The sequence below is a fragment of the Micromesistius poutassou genome, assembly GCF_964030765.1.
Source record: "Micromesistius poutassou genome assembly, chromosome: 21".
Classification (NCBI taxonomy): Eukaryota; Metazoa; Chordata; class Actinopteri; order Gadiformes; family Gadidae; genus Micromesistius; species Micromesistius poutassou.
The window spans coordinates 12,193,706-12,209,898 of record NC_140291.1 but is presented as its reverse complement, the minus strand read 5'-3'; the positions used below and the strand labels follow the sequence as shown (position 1 = coordinate 12,209,898).

Below are 16,193 nucleotides of genomic sequence, written 5' to 3'. Positions count from 1 at the left end.
GGGGCTGAAGTCGCCCTCCGAGCACTCGCAGCGTGGGCCCAGCCGCCCCGGGTGGCACTCGCACATGCCGCACTCGTAGGTGCCGTTGCCGTGGTGACACTTGGGGCTGTCCGGCTGGGCCCTGGCCTGGCAGCGGCAGTCGCACTCGAAGGTGACGCTGATGGAGAGGGAGTCCTTGAAGCCCACGGGCTTGATGACGAAGGTCTTCTTCTTCTGCTTGGGGCAGCCGCGTGCACGCGCCTCCACGGTGAAGGACACCTGGGGGGGGGGGGGGGGGGGGGGGGAGTGGAACAGAGAGAGGGTGGAGGTTAGTGACAGGGTGGAGGTGATGGAGAGGGCAACAGATACAGGTGGCGCAAGAGATGGCTAGGGTGGAGGGGATAGAGGAGAAAGGAGGGAGAGGGTTAAGGTGGATGAGATGAGACGGCTGAAAGGGTAGATGAGATGAAAGGGTGGAGGAGATAAGAGAGTGGAGGAGGTGAGAGGGTGGAGGAGGTGAGAGGGTGGAGGAGGTGAGAGGTTGGAGGAGGTGAGAAGGTGGAGGAGATGAGAGGGTGGAGGAGATGAGAGGGTAGAGGAGGTGGAGCGGATGAGAAGTCAGAGGAGATGCAGAAAATGGACACATACACAAGAAAACATTTAAACATCTACACTAACGATGGAGTCCATTGGACCACATCTGTATCTACTCTTCTCCTTTTGGATTCTAAGTCGTTCCAGGTAACATTTACCAAGGAGTGTAGGCTGGGGAGTGAAAGGCCCATGTGTGTTTGGTCAAGGTAACTGTTGACTTGGCATCGCATCTAAAATAATCAGGTTACACATCCAAGAGTGGGGCAGCTACAACAGGAACATCTGGGGGAGACGTCCATATATGGACACTTTACGGGGAGCGGAGAGCACTCATGTTATGTTGGCTGGAGTTGTTTCGTCTGGAGGGAGAGCAAGAGAGAGAGAAATGGAAGACAAATAGAAAACAGACCGAGGAGTTATGGGAGATGATGACGCAACGTTGTGTTAGAGCGAGCGAGGAGGCCAAAGCGGGGAAAAATGTCAACATTGGAATTCTAGATGCACGCTTGCATTATATTCCATTCAGAAACGCATTGTTTTGTTCCAGATGCCACGAGAGGTCAAAGCCAACACTGGAACCGACCGAACTGTAAAACATTTCAGAAACAGCTCTATATTCTTGCAGTGACCTTTATGGCTGTCTAGAGGCAGAAGGGATATAAAATATAAATGTGGGCTCGTCCAGGATCCTTATAGTGGATCTTATCAAACCCACTACGTGATAGGCCATACTTGCAAACTGTTGCTGTGTGTGTTTATACTTGTTTTGTTTCGCAATATGGTTTTTGATTTTGAGGTGTACATGGGGGCCAGCCTGCAATCTGTTTTGGTTTAGACTGACCAAAATCCTCTCGTCTCTTTTGTCTAGAATGTATAATCACAATCAGCATCTCATGCGCTGGTCGTTGATTGCTCATAATTATATTCTTGTCAAAAAAATCAGAAAGTAACTGCTGTCTGGGGCTGCTTTAGAGTAAAAGTGGGATTTTTTGTTCTTAAGTGTGGTTGTTACGTTTACATTTACATTTTCATTCAGGGCATTTAGCAGACGCTTTCATCCAAAGCGACTCACGATGAGTACATTTTTCAGAAGAAGGTGAAACAATTCATCAACATACAATAAGTGTGTACATTAAGTGCCAGGACATACAACATACAATAAGTGCGTAGGAGGGGTGAGAGGGGGGGGGCTATGCATAGTCTAGGTGAACTCTGGTGAGCAACTAGGTTACGTGCAATGCTGAGCCTCCACTTGAATTATATACTGTGTGTGTCCCTTTAACTCTCACAACAGAATCCAGGACATGTCGATTCTTTCCGGATGCTGCCCACACGACTGGGCCAAATGAGGGAGATGCAAATCTCGACCGCAGAGGCCACCCACATGATTGGTCCACCACACCTCAAAAGTCAAACAAGTCCCACTGAAGCAGATATAAATGTGTGCATTTCCTGTTGAAGGCAGATTGGCACCTCCAAGATCACTGACTCACCACAAATGACTTCACAATTAGTCTCTGGCCTGATGTACTGGGTAACGTACACGTCCCTTCTGCCTCTAGACAGCCATTAGGATCATAACGATTCTAAATAGTAACGTGAACTTTGCATCCTTAGATAGTTATATGACATCCGCATCCAATAAGGATGTGACACACAATGCTTTATGGAGACAAAGGAAAAGGAAGATAAAGAAAAAACTGTGAATGTCTTTAGAGAGTAATGACAATCTGGCAGGTCACAGAAAGATAGGACAAGAGGCGGGTTGGCTGTTGAGGCGGTGATGGATGAGAACGCAAACATAACAACGCATGAACACAGAAGTTGACTTAATAGAAAACTGCTTCTGATGGCATTGAAGTTCTGCTGTTATGTTTTCTATTACTGTTGAAGTGTAATGATTTCACCGTGAGAGCTCCTCCCGCCCCCTGCATCAGTTCCACCAATCAGAGATCACACACAGTCTACAAAACAAACCGTGTCTCCGATCTTCAGTCCGGAGCAGGACTTGAGTCCAGGGTTGAGCTGTCCGTTCAGACAGGTGGCGTTGAAGGACAGGGACAGCTCCTCTGGTACACCCAGCACCTCCAGCTCCACCTTAGAGCGGATTTTCTGCACACGCAAACATGCACACACACACACACACACACACACACACACACAACCACAACAACACACACACACACACACACACACACACACACACACACACACACACACACACACACACACACACACACACACACACAAACAGCCACAGACACACGCAAACATGCACACACACACACACACACACACACACACACACACACACACACAACCACAACAACACGCACACACACACACACACACACACACACACACACACACACACAAACAGCCACAGACACACACACACACACAGACACACACACACACACACACACACACACAAACAGCCACAGACACACACACACACACACACACACACACACACACACACACACACACACCAATGTACTGTAAATCCACACCCATGTTACAACTTCAGTTGTAGCCATGCTGGAGAAGTTACTGACTACAAATTGACATTAACATGTTTCTCTTCCAACATGTGGACATTTCTTCAGGTTGTCTCGAAACAGCACTCGGGAAAGATAATATATGTTTGTGTATTTGAGATGGCGTCTTCCAATGAGATTCATAGGTGGTGTGATTGACTTGCAAATCCAGCGCTTTGATGTAGTGTGTGTCTAGACCAAATCTAGACCAATATCTCCTAGATAGATTACTAGATTAATGCTGTGTTGTCCTACAGAACCTCACCACCAAAAGACTCCAGCATGTGCACAACGCCACCGCTAGACTCCCAGCTAGAACCACACAATTCAACCATATTTCTCCTAACCTCTCCTCCCTCCACTGGCCTCTAATTACTGCAAGGTCAGGTGCTACTGCCTCCATATAAAGTTCTGCACGGATTGGCACCATCCTATCTGAAGGACTCATTTTGTCCTTCTCTCGCCCCATCTGGTCTTCAGGAGCTGGCCTGCTTTCACTTACAAAAGTAAAATAAAGAAAATCTGAAGAAAGCGTTCTTCCATCGAATGCCCTCTCTGTGGAACTGCCGCCTGTAATCAGGGAAGGTGACTCTGCTGAATATTTCCAATCCAAACTTAAAACGTACTTCTTTACTCTCTCATTTGGCTCCTCGGCCCGCATTACATCTAACTCTACCTGTTAGCCAGCACTAGCCTACTCCTGCTGTACTAGATTAGAGGTGTCCTCCGTGTTCCTTGTTCACCCTGCCCCCATCTAAACATTACGCTGTCTCTGTTTTAGGGTTTTGCTGTGATCATGACTGGACGCCTGATGGCTACCAGCTTGCTCACCAGACATTTAACTTTTTTTTTTTGTATTTAAAATGTTGGCTTGTAATGCTACCACGTAGGTTAGGTCTTTGGCGGTGTCATAAATATATGGACTGTAAAGCCCTTTCAGATTGTAACTGTGATAAAGCGCTAAATCTAATTCACGTGTGTGTGTGTGTGTGTGTGTGTGTGTGCGTGTGCGTGCGTGTGTGCGTGTGTGTGTGTGTGGTCTGTTCAGATGGACGCATGTATGCACATGTATATACACGTGCATCAGTTTGTTTATGTGGGTCTGCGAGAGTGAGTGTGTGTGCCATGCCTGTGTGTGTGTGCCACTCACTGCGTAGGCCTTCAGTATGAGCTGGATCACATTGCCTGAGTCTTTGGACAGCATCCCCACCGTGGTGCCAGGAATCAGCTCACTGTAGTTCTGACGACACAAACACACTTTATCTAGACGGTCCATCGCAGAACTATGCATTATTATGTATCCATATTATTATGTATTCGATTGTTATTTAACTGTTATCACTAGCCTGTGTAAGAACAATAATAATAATAATAATAATAAATTTTATTTGTAACGCACTTTATATTTACTAAAAAATCTCAAAGTGCTACAACAGCAACCAAAAAAAGAAAAAAATAGGTTAAAAACAAGAGTTAAAAACAGTTGTTTTGAGCGAGCAGTTACAGATTAAAAGAAAGAACAACCTAGCGAGTGTTTCTTAACTTTCTTAACTTGTTTAAGTTTAGGCTTCCTAAACTCTGATTGAGGTGAGGATAGTGAAAGACTTTTTCTTTACATTGTGTTTGAGAGATTAAATGACCTGACATCGGTAATGCATGCAATCATGCAATACATAATAATAACACTGTTATAAGAATAAGAATAATATTGTTTCTGGTAATCTACATTAGTTGTCTTTCAACTGTTCCCTTATTAATAACATCAAATATTATTTGCAAAACATCCGAGCCTAGCTGTCGAATGCGGGGAGCATGGCCAGGCCCAGGGAGGCTGGCTGCTGGCTGAGGCTTCTGGGTAATAATAGGGTACGCATCGGTGCTCTGGTGAATAATTCAATGTTACAAAAACCACAAGGTTTCCACTGTTCTTTCCAACTGGATTATTTGACTTTTCTCAAACACTTTCCAGGTTCCCTTTTATTCCTTCAATCCCAGACCCATTCAGACAGTTCCTCCCGGTCACGTGATCACACGTTCCCGTTCACAGAAACCTTGTTTTGTAGCATACAGGGAAACAGGCCCAGACATCACATTGTTCTGTTATTTATCAATAGAACATTTGTAGCTTAGCGTTTAGAGCCCTATAGCTCGCAGGATTAACCAGGCTCGTCTTGGCCAACCTCTCAAGGATGCTTTGACACTTTCTTTACTTTACTCATTGAAAGTTTTTTCACATATTTTTATACTTTTTACTTCTATATATATATATTGGGAATTGTTTCTTAATTTTACTATTAATATATATATTAACCTATATATTACAACCTACAATTTACACAACTTTGGACATATCATACTTGTACTGCATAATGGAAATAATTTAATTTAATTTAATTTAATTTAATCTAACATCATAAGTGGTGGATTCATCTTGCATTCATTAATTGAGTATAAGATTTCACGACATTTCTTAGAGTTCTGCTTTGTAATATTCTTTAACATCTGCCATGTCTCATTGCAGATGTTAGACTAGACTAGATTTAAGATTAAGAATGAACTGGATGTGTGTGTCAGTCTCTCACCTGGTAGAGAGAGACGACCGACTGGGTGACGGCAAATACCAGGTTGATGTTGTTCTCTGACATCTTCTCATTGATCAGAGCCAGAGACGGGTAGTCCTGAGATACAAACACACACACATGAAAACACACGCACACACACACACACACACACACACACACACACACACACACACACACACACACACACACACACACACACACACACACACACACACACACACACACACCCATAGATACAAACATACAAATACACACACCACGAACACACACACACACACACACACACGTAGATACAAACATACACACACACACACACACACACACACACACACACACACACACACACACGTCGACACAAATACATTCATACACACATAGATACAAACATAGAAAAGCACATGAAGAAACACAAATGAAGACGCACACACATACTGACCATGATGGTGGACATGCTGTACATGTTGCGTGCATTGAGATGACACTGTCCGTCGTTGGGACGGACGATTCCCGCCACGCGGCCGTCCAGAGCCATGTGGGCCTTAGCGTCAGACGCAAAGATCAGCAGGTGAGACGCGCCGGGTCTCCAGCCGATCCGGTCCTGGTTCATCACACACACACACACACACACACACACACACACACACACACACACGCACACACACACACACGTTAACAATGTACAGTAACAACACTCACAAAGAGGAAAAGGGGCACAAAGACGTGCGAATGGGAGAAAGATTAAAGATTAATTCATTATTTGGATTATAATGCAATGTTCCAAATTCCACATTATTTGTTATTTATTTTTTATTTATTTTGTTATTTATCAACACGGCGGATGCGCACGCAGCATGACTGCAGAAAGAAAAACGTTTCACCGGTTGCCATGGTTATCTCCGTGTGGTTAACTTGCAGTTGCCTACAGCTATGTCACAGACAGTCATGTTCAGGACATACTTTTACATGATTACAAAATTGAAAACTTCCTGACTCTGAAGACCAAGGTGCTGCCTATAGTCAAAGACAAGGGAAGAGGACGGAGATGTACAACGTCTGGGTCATTGTGCAGATTGTTGCATTTTTAATCATCTGCTCGTTCCAATCGCTTCTTCTGATAGCTTATAACCAAAGACGTCTCCTGTTTGCACTTAAATGGGTTGCGAGTTGATGGTATCCGATAGAACTTCTGCATTTTGTTTATCTTATTAAAACGGTTTGTGCAACCAACAGCACAACAAGACATGATCGTGCACTCGTTCTCTTTCTGCAAACGACATGCGCAGTAGAGCTGGGATTGACGTAGACTGATAATCCCTCTATAGCACCACATATAGTAAATATGTCCTGCTAATGACTTTGAATTGAACAGAATTGGGAAATCAATGAGCATGTATGTCACGAGTATATAAAGAAGATACAATTCCACTGGCTACTTGGATGTTAATGGCTGTTAACATCCCTTGTGTGTGTGTGTGTGTGTGTGTGTGTGTGTGTGTGTGTGTGTGCATGCATGAATGTGTGTTATGAATGTGTGTGTCCCTGCACCCGCTCCCCCCCACCTTGCAGGCGGCGACCTGGATGATGGCGTCGAAGCCTCCCTCAGGTGAGTCCCGGTTCCTGGACACCATCTGCTTCCTGACCTCCTCTGTGAAGCGTGCCACCTCCCCCGTCAGCGACAGCACGTGCTTGTAGCCAAACTGGGGCAGGCAAGTGGTGTTGATGCTGTCAATCAGAACACACGCCGCTCACTGATTGGTCCAGAGCAACTGTCCATCATGTCCATGAACTACGCACGTTTTCCAACTGGTTTCGACTGTGTTTTTGGATTGTCGGTGCCGTTGAAGAAGTAAACGATTATTAATGCTACTTTAACGGCATCAAAAACCCAGTTGAAACTAGATGAAAACGGTTGTAGTTGAAAACGTGACGCAGCTTTTACTTCTCCGCCACCTACAGAGTTTGTTATGTACGATCATTCAAAAACCCCGTGTTATTTCCCATAGACATTTGACCGAGGGAACCGAGAGCCTCGGAGGTGGGACTTACTCTTCAGAGGTCTATTCAGCGAGCATATCGTCAAATGTTTTCTATTTTAGAACGATGATGTCATCCTTCATTTATCCTGATATATGTTAGATTACGAGACAGGGACTGGAACTAAAACAGAGACTTCTTGATGTTAACTCTTTAATTATAACCACAGCTTTACATCATACATCTGCCGCAAACTCTGAAGATTCCCCCTATCTATGTTCCCGAACAACCTACGCATAGTTCTAAATTTGACAATTATTTTGAATTAAAATTAATTTTAGAAATAACATTTCATTGCATAACAGTTTACAAATCTGATGACATCCAACGGAAGAGAATATATATATTCATCTAATGTTTCTGTGTTTATTGTTTGTTTTCTAGGGACGTTAGTGATATTCTTTCTCCGTTGTATCATATTTGTTTAGAACTCAAGCATGCAGATTCTAAGGATGAACGACCACAAGGCTAAAGATGGGTCTGAATGATACACTTAAAACTTACATTTCCTCAATTCTTTCTAAGCTCTTCTCGTCATACTGCCCAAGAAAGAAAAGCAGCTGTTCTGATCAATAAAACCTTCATCCTCCACACAAAGTAACTAATCATTTGTATGCATAATTTGTGTTAGGAACGTCTATCGTAAGGCTTACTTTTTTCTGCGTTATCTCGGAACAAATACCTTTTGACATACATGATGACATTTGGTAAAATGGTAAAGGGACTGCATTTATTCAGCGCTTTTCTAACCAGTGGCTACTCAAACCGCTTTACAATATTGTCTCACATTCACCCGTTCATGCACATATTCACACCGACGGCGTGGTCAACCACGCAAGGCGACGGCCAGCTTGTCAGGAGAATGAGGTGTCTTGCTCAGGGACACCTCGACACTCAGCTAGGAGGAGCCGGGGATCCAACAATCAACCTTTCGGTTACCAGCTAACCTGCTCTACCTACTTAGCAACATGCCCCATTTAAATACAAATCAACTGACTTTGTTTCTAAAAACTTTTAAATCCAGAAATTACGTTCTGTTCAGAGCGCTCATTGCCCTGATGAATACAATTAATCATTTTTATTTATGATGATCAGAGTGCGAAATACCCCTTGCCAATTGGGAGTTCCCCCCTACCTAGTGATCCAGTGTTATGCTGAAGTCTTACACAGACTCAACACCACAACAGCCCTCCTGAGCTGGCCACTTGGTGGTACGAGGGAGCGGCCATTTATGGCAGAACTCAAGTGCTCAAAAAATGTTGTCATTATTACTCAAATAGACTAGCCTGGAAATCCAGACCTACATCTAGAAAGCTGTAGGGTCTGTCAACGAGTAATGAAAAATGCCCAACTCGAGGGGCGAGTTAGAAATATTACTGCACGCAATTGGATAACACTACGACGAATCAGGAGAATACAAGGGTTGACGTATCCAGAGCCCCATATGCAGCGCTGTTGTCATCTGTTTAGCTCGCTTCTGACCCGCCTATATCAGATACACCGATGTGATTGGTTAATGTTCGGATCCAGGGGAATCGGGGAGTGAGTAAATTGGTAGTTCCCAGAGTGACTCGCTGAGCAAATTCAAATTGTGCTCTCGCGAGAACTCTGGATTTCCAGGGTACTCATAGGCCATTCAGGGCAAACAGGTGTAAAATCCTAGGTCTTTGCCGGTAACCACCAACCAGTGTGTGAAAGTTCTACTCTTTTCCGCACTCAAGCTGCGTTCTTTCGGTGACCTCAAAGTGCCATTTCTCTTCTGCATTCATTCGTCACGATGAAGGGAGACCGGATTTACCATAGGCTAGCCAAATCCATTGTCAAGGATGCCACCCACCCAAACCATGGACTTTTTTCACCCTACTTCCATCTGGCAGACGATACAAGAGCCCAGAGGCGTAGCCACGGGCGGGCCTGGACGGGCTTGCCCGTCCAATCAGGTCAGCGCTCAGTCAGCGCTCCACTGAGAGCTCAAGAATCAGTCAAATCGGGAACAGCTGGCAGCTCCTCCCCCCTCCCCTCCTGAACGTTTCTGTCAGAGCCCTCCGACTATACAAATATAAGAAATAAAGAAATACAGCCATTAGACATTAGGCCTGTCTGTCGGTCGAGGAGGACTCTCTCTCTCTCTCGTGTGCGTGCGCTGTCTCTCTCTCTCTCTCGCACTCTCTCTCTCTCTCTGCGTGTGTGTGTGATAAGTTTTTATCTTTGCAGTAGGCTTGTCTTATACGGCCAATCTGTTTTAATTTGATGTGATGACACACCAAAGCTACGGTCATGCAGTTTTGAGCATGTTTAAAATGTTTAGCCTAACGGCGAATTGTCGGTGCATGGGTTCATGCAGTTCTGCGCAAGTTTAAAATGTTTCCGCGTAATTTGTCAGCTGTGATCAAATACAACTATACAATATAACTATATACTGTTCATTCATCTCTATTGTCTACATAACTGCACAGAATACTGTACTCAACCTGCACTTTGGTATTTAATGCTTCTTTTGCACTTCTGGTTGAATGTCAACTGCATTTCATTGGCTCTGTACCTGTACTATTCCTGACCATCCCCGGATCCCCCACTCTGCGTTCCTTCTCAAGATTTCTTCCTTGCAAATTTTTTCTTGCCCTCTAGGGTCAGGGGGGGGGTGTCATAAATATTTGTCCTGTTAAGCTCTTTCAGACAGTACCTATGTTTAAGGGCTATACAAATACAATTGAAATGAACTAGTAACCCTGCAAGGCTAAGCGAGGGGTGTGGTGGGGGTGTAGACGGTGTTTAGAAGGTGGACGTTAGAACGCTCCGAAACAACCTGAACCAAAGCTTCAAGGGTGGGGTTGAATCCAGTGTTGCTCTGGGGGAACATTCTTTAATGTCTCACCCACCTACCAGCCTCTGAGTCAGATGGGCTGACCAAGCACTAGCGCCAGCATTTGTACACGTTTAACGAGAGCTGCGGATCTTAAAGGTGAGGTGGGAAGACATGACCTCATCCCAGGCTGGAGGACAGGTCGTTAGTGCTCCAGGAATGGACTGTGTGAGAGGAAATCTAATAGTTTAATGACGTTGAGGAGTTGCTCAACATGAGAAGCTAGATGCCCCTAGCCCGTTGTTTTGGATAAAAGCGTCTTCTAAATGACTTAGTAGTAAATTGTTATCTGACTGCTTGCTGAGTGAATAGTAAATGTCTCTCTGACTGCTAAATAACTAAATAGTAAATGGTTCTTTGACACCATTTACTATTCAAATGTCTATTGACCTAACCATGTTCAGGTCCCCAGTTGCAGCATTCTTAAGGCATTGGGAGTGAAGTCATTCAGTTACACTCGCATTGAAAACCTCAATCCCAGAACGAGTCATGGAACCACCACCACACCGCTAGACAGACTCTTATGGTAGATGAACAATATGGGAGATGAACACTATGGAAGAGAAACACTATGGGAGATGAACACTATGGAAGACGAACACTATGGGAGATAAACACTATGGAAGACTAACGCTCTCTGGAATATCAATGTTCATTGGAAGAAGAATGCTCTAGGCGAACGGTCGATGGAAGATAAACACTGTGGAAGAAGAACACTTATGGAAGAGGAACGCTTACGGAAGAACAACGATCTATGGAAGAAGAACGATCCATAGAAGAAGAAGAACATGCTTTTGTGTTGGGAGTGGTGTTGGCCCTGGAGGCCCCTATGGTGCTCACTGAAGCCCCTATGGTGCTCATTGAAGCCCCTATGGTGCTCATTGAAGCCCCTACGGTGCTCATTGAAGCCCCTACGGTGCTCATTGAAGCCCCTATAGTGCTCATTGAAGCCCCTACGGTGCTCATTGAAGCCCCTACGGTGCTCATCGACACTCACATGACACAGGGGTTCTTGACGGCCGCCTCTGGGGAGATGTACATGTAGGGCGAGAGTGGCTTGTCCACGAAGGCCCCGAAGCCCATGCGCAGGTTGCTGGTGGTACGGTTCATAGCCACTGCCAGTTGCTTGCCCAGTGAGCGCAGGTGGAACAGGTCGTCGTTCATGGAGAACGAGAGGTCCATGAGGTAGTAGAGATCCACCGGGTAGTCCTCCACCTGGCGAACCTTCAGCCGGAAACGTTTGGCGTCGTCTGGGAGAGGGAGAAACAGGGAGGTCTGAGTACTTTGGAAACAGGAAACAACGACCGGTTCTGGAATTGATTTAGGCATTATGCAACATTATGAAATATACAATTAACAAATACAATAGCTTACAATATGTACTAATATGCATTCCATATAGATCATATCTTAACAATACAGCACATATCATTTTTTATTATGTTTGGTACTATCTATATATTATATGTAGTCAATCTAGCACCATCTCTGGTGAAACATGGACAAACGCATTAGTGACTCTATAGACTCTATGTCCTGCATAGAACTCAATAGCATGTTCTCAAACGGGCAGCTTCGACCAAGCCTCACACACAGCCTCACACAGGGAGAGCCCACCTGGTCTGAGGGTGATGTGTAGCTTCTGAGGCTGGATCTGAGTGACGTCCTTAGTGGCCCCCGCTGCCTTGCGGGTCAGGGGCCGGTCCTCCACCACCTGCAGTTTACTGGAGGGGGACTCCAGGCCTGTAGGGGCACAGCCCGCAGCGATGAGGTTAGCCTTCAGGTCGCACCGCGAAGAGCCAGCGGTGCCCTGCCCAAATTCCTGGTGAGCGGAAAGAACATGAACAATGGGTTGATCAGGCCAAGGCTGCTATGGTGTTTATAGTTGGCACACATTTTATTTAATCTTATTTTAAGATGATGTAGGTAAGATTTAAGAGTTTTTATTTTTGAGTGTAGTTTCTTAGAAATGTTAAAGCCATCCGTCAAATATTAGTGAGACAAGTTTGTTTTTAGGCCATTCCCGGCTCATTTCTGACAGGGCATCTCTTCCTGATCTGTGATTTATCATGCCTATCAATCACAGGTGAGCGAAATGCAACCCTTCTACTGATAAGGGAGTGAGAAGAGAACTGAATATTTACTGCAGCTCCTCGAACTGTAGGCCTACTGAATCATTTTATGCCTTCTATTTTCTTTATAAATCTTGCCAAATTGAAATGTTTGATTAAATAACATTAATAATTCATTCATGTGTCGCGACAGCAGAGTTCAGCAACAAGTTAACAGGGATGTGGATTGGAGATGAGATGTGAATGTGAATGCTTGGTCAATCAGTACTTGAAAGGAAATTCCAATCTGTGTACAAATCTCTCCCCCGGACCGATAGTGTGCCACTCTGCGGCAGTACCTAACTCGGATTTTCAAAACCTTCCTTTGAAGTGATTGTGGCGGACTTGCTGTACACGCACCTCTTGGAAGCACCAGGCACAGCTGGGATGCACGGCCAGGCACTGCTTACACGTGCTGGCCCCTCTGGACGTGCACACGTTGCCTGCAACCAAACCAAGGCTGATCATTGTAGTTATGGATGTCTCATGGTCTTTTATTTGGAGCAGCAATTAGAAAAAATATATACTATATTCATCATATATGCATATGCACTATAGATTGAAAAGGCCATATGTTTGTTCAGCAGAACAGGCTTGTATTAAACGTTGGACCTGAATAGAAAATGTTTCTGTAGTGTTATTTACATTGCTAGAAATAGCCCTATCGGGTTTTTTTAATAGACAGTGTTAAAATAAAAATCAGCATCAACACGTCAAAACAGTTGACCAGTGAGATTAGCATTTATTATCGTGTGGTCGACGGTACACGTGATGTTGATGAAACGATGATATCCCCTGGCTTATCCCATGCAACTTGATCACTAAATCATCACTATCAATCAACACTAGGAAACATGACATTAAAACAGGCAAAAATAACTTATTAAAAAGGACTTACCACAGACGCCTGTTATTCCAATCCAAATCAAAAGGCTTGCCCACGTTATCCATCGTGTTGTGAGAGCGCCCATCCTGTGCTGTGGCGGGACCTCCTGAGCTCTGCAGGGTCGCTCCTCTCGAGGTCCTACAGCTGAATAGCCCCTCTTTAGACGCTTGCTCAACATGCAACCATGCAATCCACGCAACTCCGTAAAGCTTTTTTCTCTTCCCTGTGGTTCAGACCAGACCTCCTGTCTTTTTTTCTTCATTTTCTTTTCTTTACCACTAGGGTGGATCATGCAAGAGCATGGAGTGAGTAAGAGGCGAAGTTTTATGCGCTGAATAAGTGAATTCCCTGGCCTAGGGGAATGTCTCGCACCACAACTTTTGTGCCATCGCCTTTCCTCTAACATCGAATTGTCTATAATCGGTGGTAATTAAAAGTGTAGTTAAACAATTAAAGATTAAAAGTTAATTTAACTAATGAAATGAATATCCCTGATGTTATCATATTCAGGGCGGGCTATGTAGGTCTATATGTAACGTCTGTACAATAAAGCTGTGTGTAGACATGCCATGACTCTAGTGACCCTAGTGACTCTACTAGTCCAACACATCACGGATGTGTATTGTAGGCCTAATTGGTGAGAGCTGGAGGACAGATTCGGTCCAGAAACGTCCTTGCTCTTACCTCTATCGCCCTCTAGTGGAAGAGAAAGGACCATTTAGGGGCACTCACACAATGCAAGCACAATCAGAGTTAATATCCCTCCCAGTAGGGCCGTGCCCGAGCTCCATGAGTGACCAACGACGTGCGTCGCGCCGTAGGTCGCATTGGTCGCTGTGTTGGTCGCTCGTCTGGCTGCATTTTAATAAACTCCAAGGGGGAAATTATTTTGCCACCAGTCTAGTTTACTATCTAAATGGACACCAAGGTATTTACATGAGGGAACTATCTATACTGGCTGACCTCTAATCAGAATAGGGGCTACTTCAATTTTTTCTTTATAAAATCAAATATTAGCCCCTTAGTTTTATCTATATTAAAAATGAGATGGGCATCATCACACCAACTGACAAAGCTATGCACCTCACTCTGATACGCTGCATGTTCATTGTTGGTAATGTAGCCCACTAATGCAGTCATCAGAAAACGTCTGTAAGTGACAGGACTCACTGCTATGTCTGCAGTCAGAAGTACAGTATAGAGTGTAAATAAAAAGGAGATAAAACTGTGCCCTGGGGTGCCTATGTTAGTGGTGATGATCTCAGACTTGGTGTGCATGAACCCTCACATACTGAGGCCTGCGAGAGGTATAGTCTGTAACCCATGCAGCAGTAGATGTATTAAGATTATAACCATGAAGCTGTTTAGTTCAAATGTGTGGCTGTAGAGTATTAAAAGCACTAGAAAAATCTAAAAACATTATTCTCACAGATGCAGCAGTCAGCTCTAGATGACATGTGCACCCTGCGCAACAAGTAAAGGAGTGCATCATCTGTACCTATGCCCCCCCTATAAGCAAACTGAAGTGGGTCCTGAAAGGCACTGACCTGTGTCCTTAGGTGCCCGTGTACATTCCTCTCAAAACATTTCATCACATGTGAGGTCAACGCAATAGGTCTGAGGTCTTTAAGTGCCTTAGCATTGGGTTTTTTAGGCACAAGTACAATTACAAAGTACAAAACAGTTTTCCAGATTGCTGGATTTTTTGACACAGACAGAGACAAGGAATACATACGATGTAGCACCTCACACAGCTGATCAGCACATACTTTAAGAACATGCGGCATGATCCCATTTATTAAGCCTCCTAAGCCGAGAGCATACCTCCTCAACAGTGATAGTTATTGGGGGGGCAAAGAAAGGACCACCCCATCTTCATCCAAGGACATTATGGAATGTGTTGGTAGGTGATTATCTGAGTTGACAGAGTCAAATCAAAGATGGGGGTGGTCTCCATGGGAACCTTTTATTCCTAGGTCATGAAGGAAACTTAACAATATCAGTTTAATTGTTACTTTGTCAACTATAACCTCCAAGCAGTACCTCGCCGCCATCTAGGTGGAGTACGGGAGAGAGGTGTCGGTTACCAGATCTGGAGACCCGGATTGAAGTCAGGCAACACAATCTCCATTTATTAGTGTCATGTAGAAATGTAACAATGTCTATTTGAGATATATATAGTTAAGGCCACAGAACCATACAGGTACAAAATTACGTGTATTTTATTCATGAATCACAGTACATGTCTAAATAAAATCCTTATCACCATGTAGAAATATATACATCTCAGAATATATTTAAAATCTAAGACAATATAGACACACTAAAATAAAAATTTTTAAAGGATGGATATAAAAATATTAAAAAACTGATTAAATATTGATTTGTAAGGCTTGTTGGTAGTTGAACAAGCTAAGGAAGTAATTACCTTAGAACCAAATGTATATCAATCAATTACTTTTTAATTATTTGTAATTTTGCTAACAGTGTATTCTGTGAAAGGAACAGATAAGTTTGATATAAAGTCATAACAATGCTACCATGAATAAGGTACTGTTGAGCAGCTACTGTGGAAATAAATATCTACCGGTCGAAAATGTGAAA

The 16,193-nt window shown here is 44.0% G+C and overlaps 1 protein-coding gene across 1 annotated transcript in view; it reads right to left on the bottom strand.

Annotated features, from left to right (window-relative positions):
* Positions 1-13,674, bottom strand: part of LOC311366417 (integrin beta-3-like) — a gene marked incomplete at its 5' end in the record, with an annotated part of 24,236 nt that extends 10,562 nt beyond the window's left edge. The window contains 10 exons of the mRNA XM_084485207.1: positions 1-258; positions 2,551-2,685; positions 4,264-4,353; positions 5,696-5,791; positions 6,132-6,293; positions 7,255-7,417; positions 11,590-11,842; positions 12,210-12,414; positions 13,064-13,146; positions 13,602-13,674. The exon at positions 1-258 is cut by the window's left edge and continues 199 nt beyond it. Coding sequence (XP_084341333.1) covers positions 1-258; positions 2,551-2,685; positions 4,264-4,353; positions 5,696-5,791; positions 6,132-6,293; positions 7,255-7,417; positions 11,590-11,842; positions 12,210-12,414; positions 13,064-13,146; positions 13,602-13,674 — 1,518 coding nt within the window. The remainder of the gene's footprint in view (positions 259-2,550; positions 2,686-4,263; positions 4,354-5,695; positions 5,792-6,131; positions 6,294-7,254; positions 7,418-11,589; positions 11,843-12,209; positions 12,415-13,063; positions 13,147-13,601) is intronic.
* Between the last annotated feature and the right edge of the window lie 2,519 nt (positions 13,675-16,193).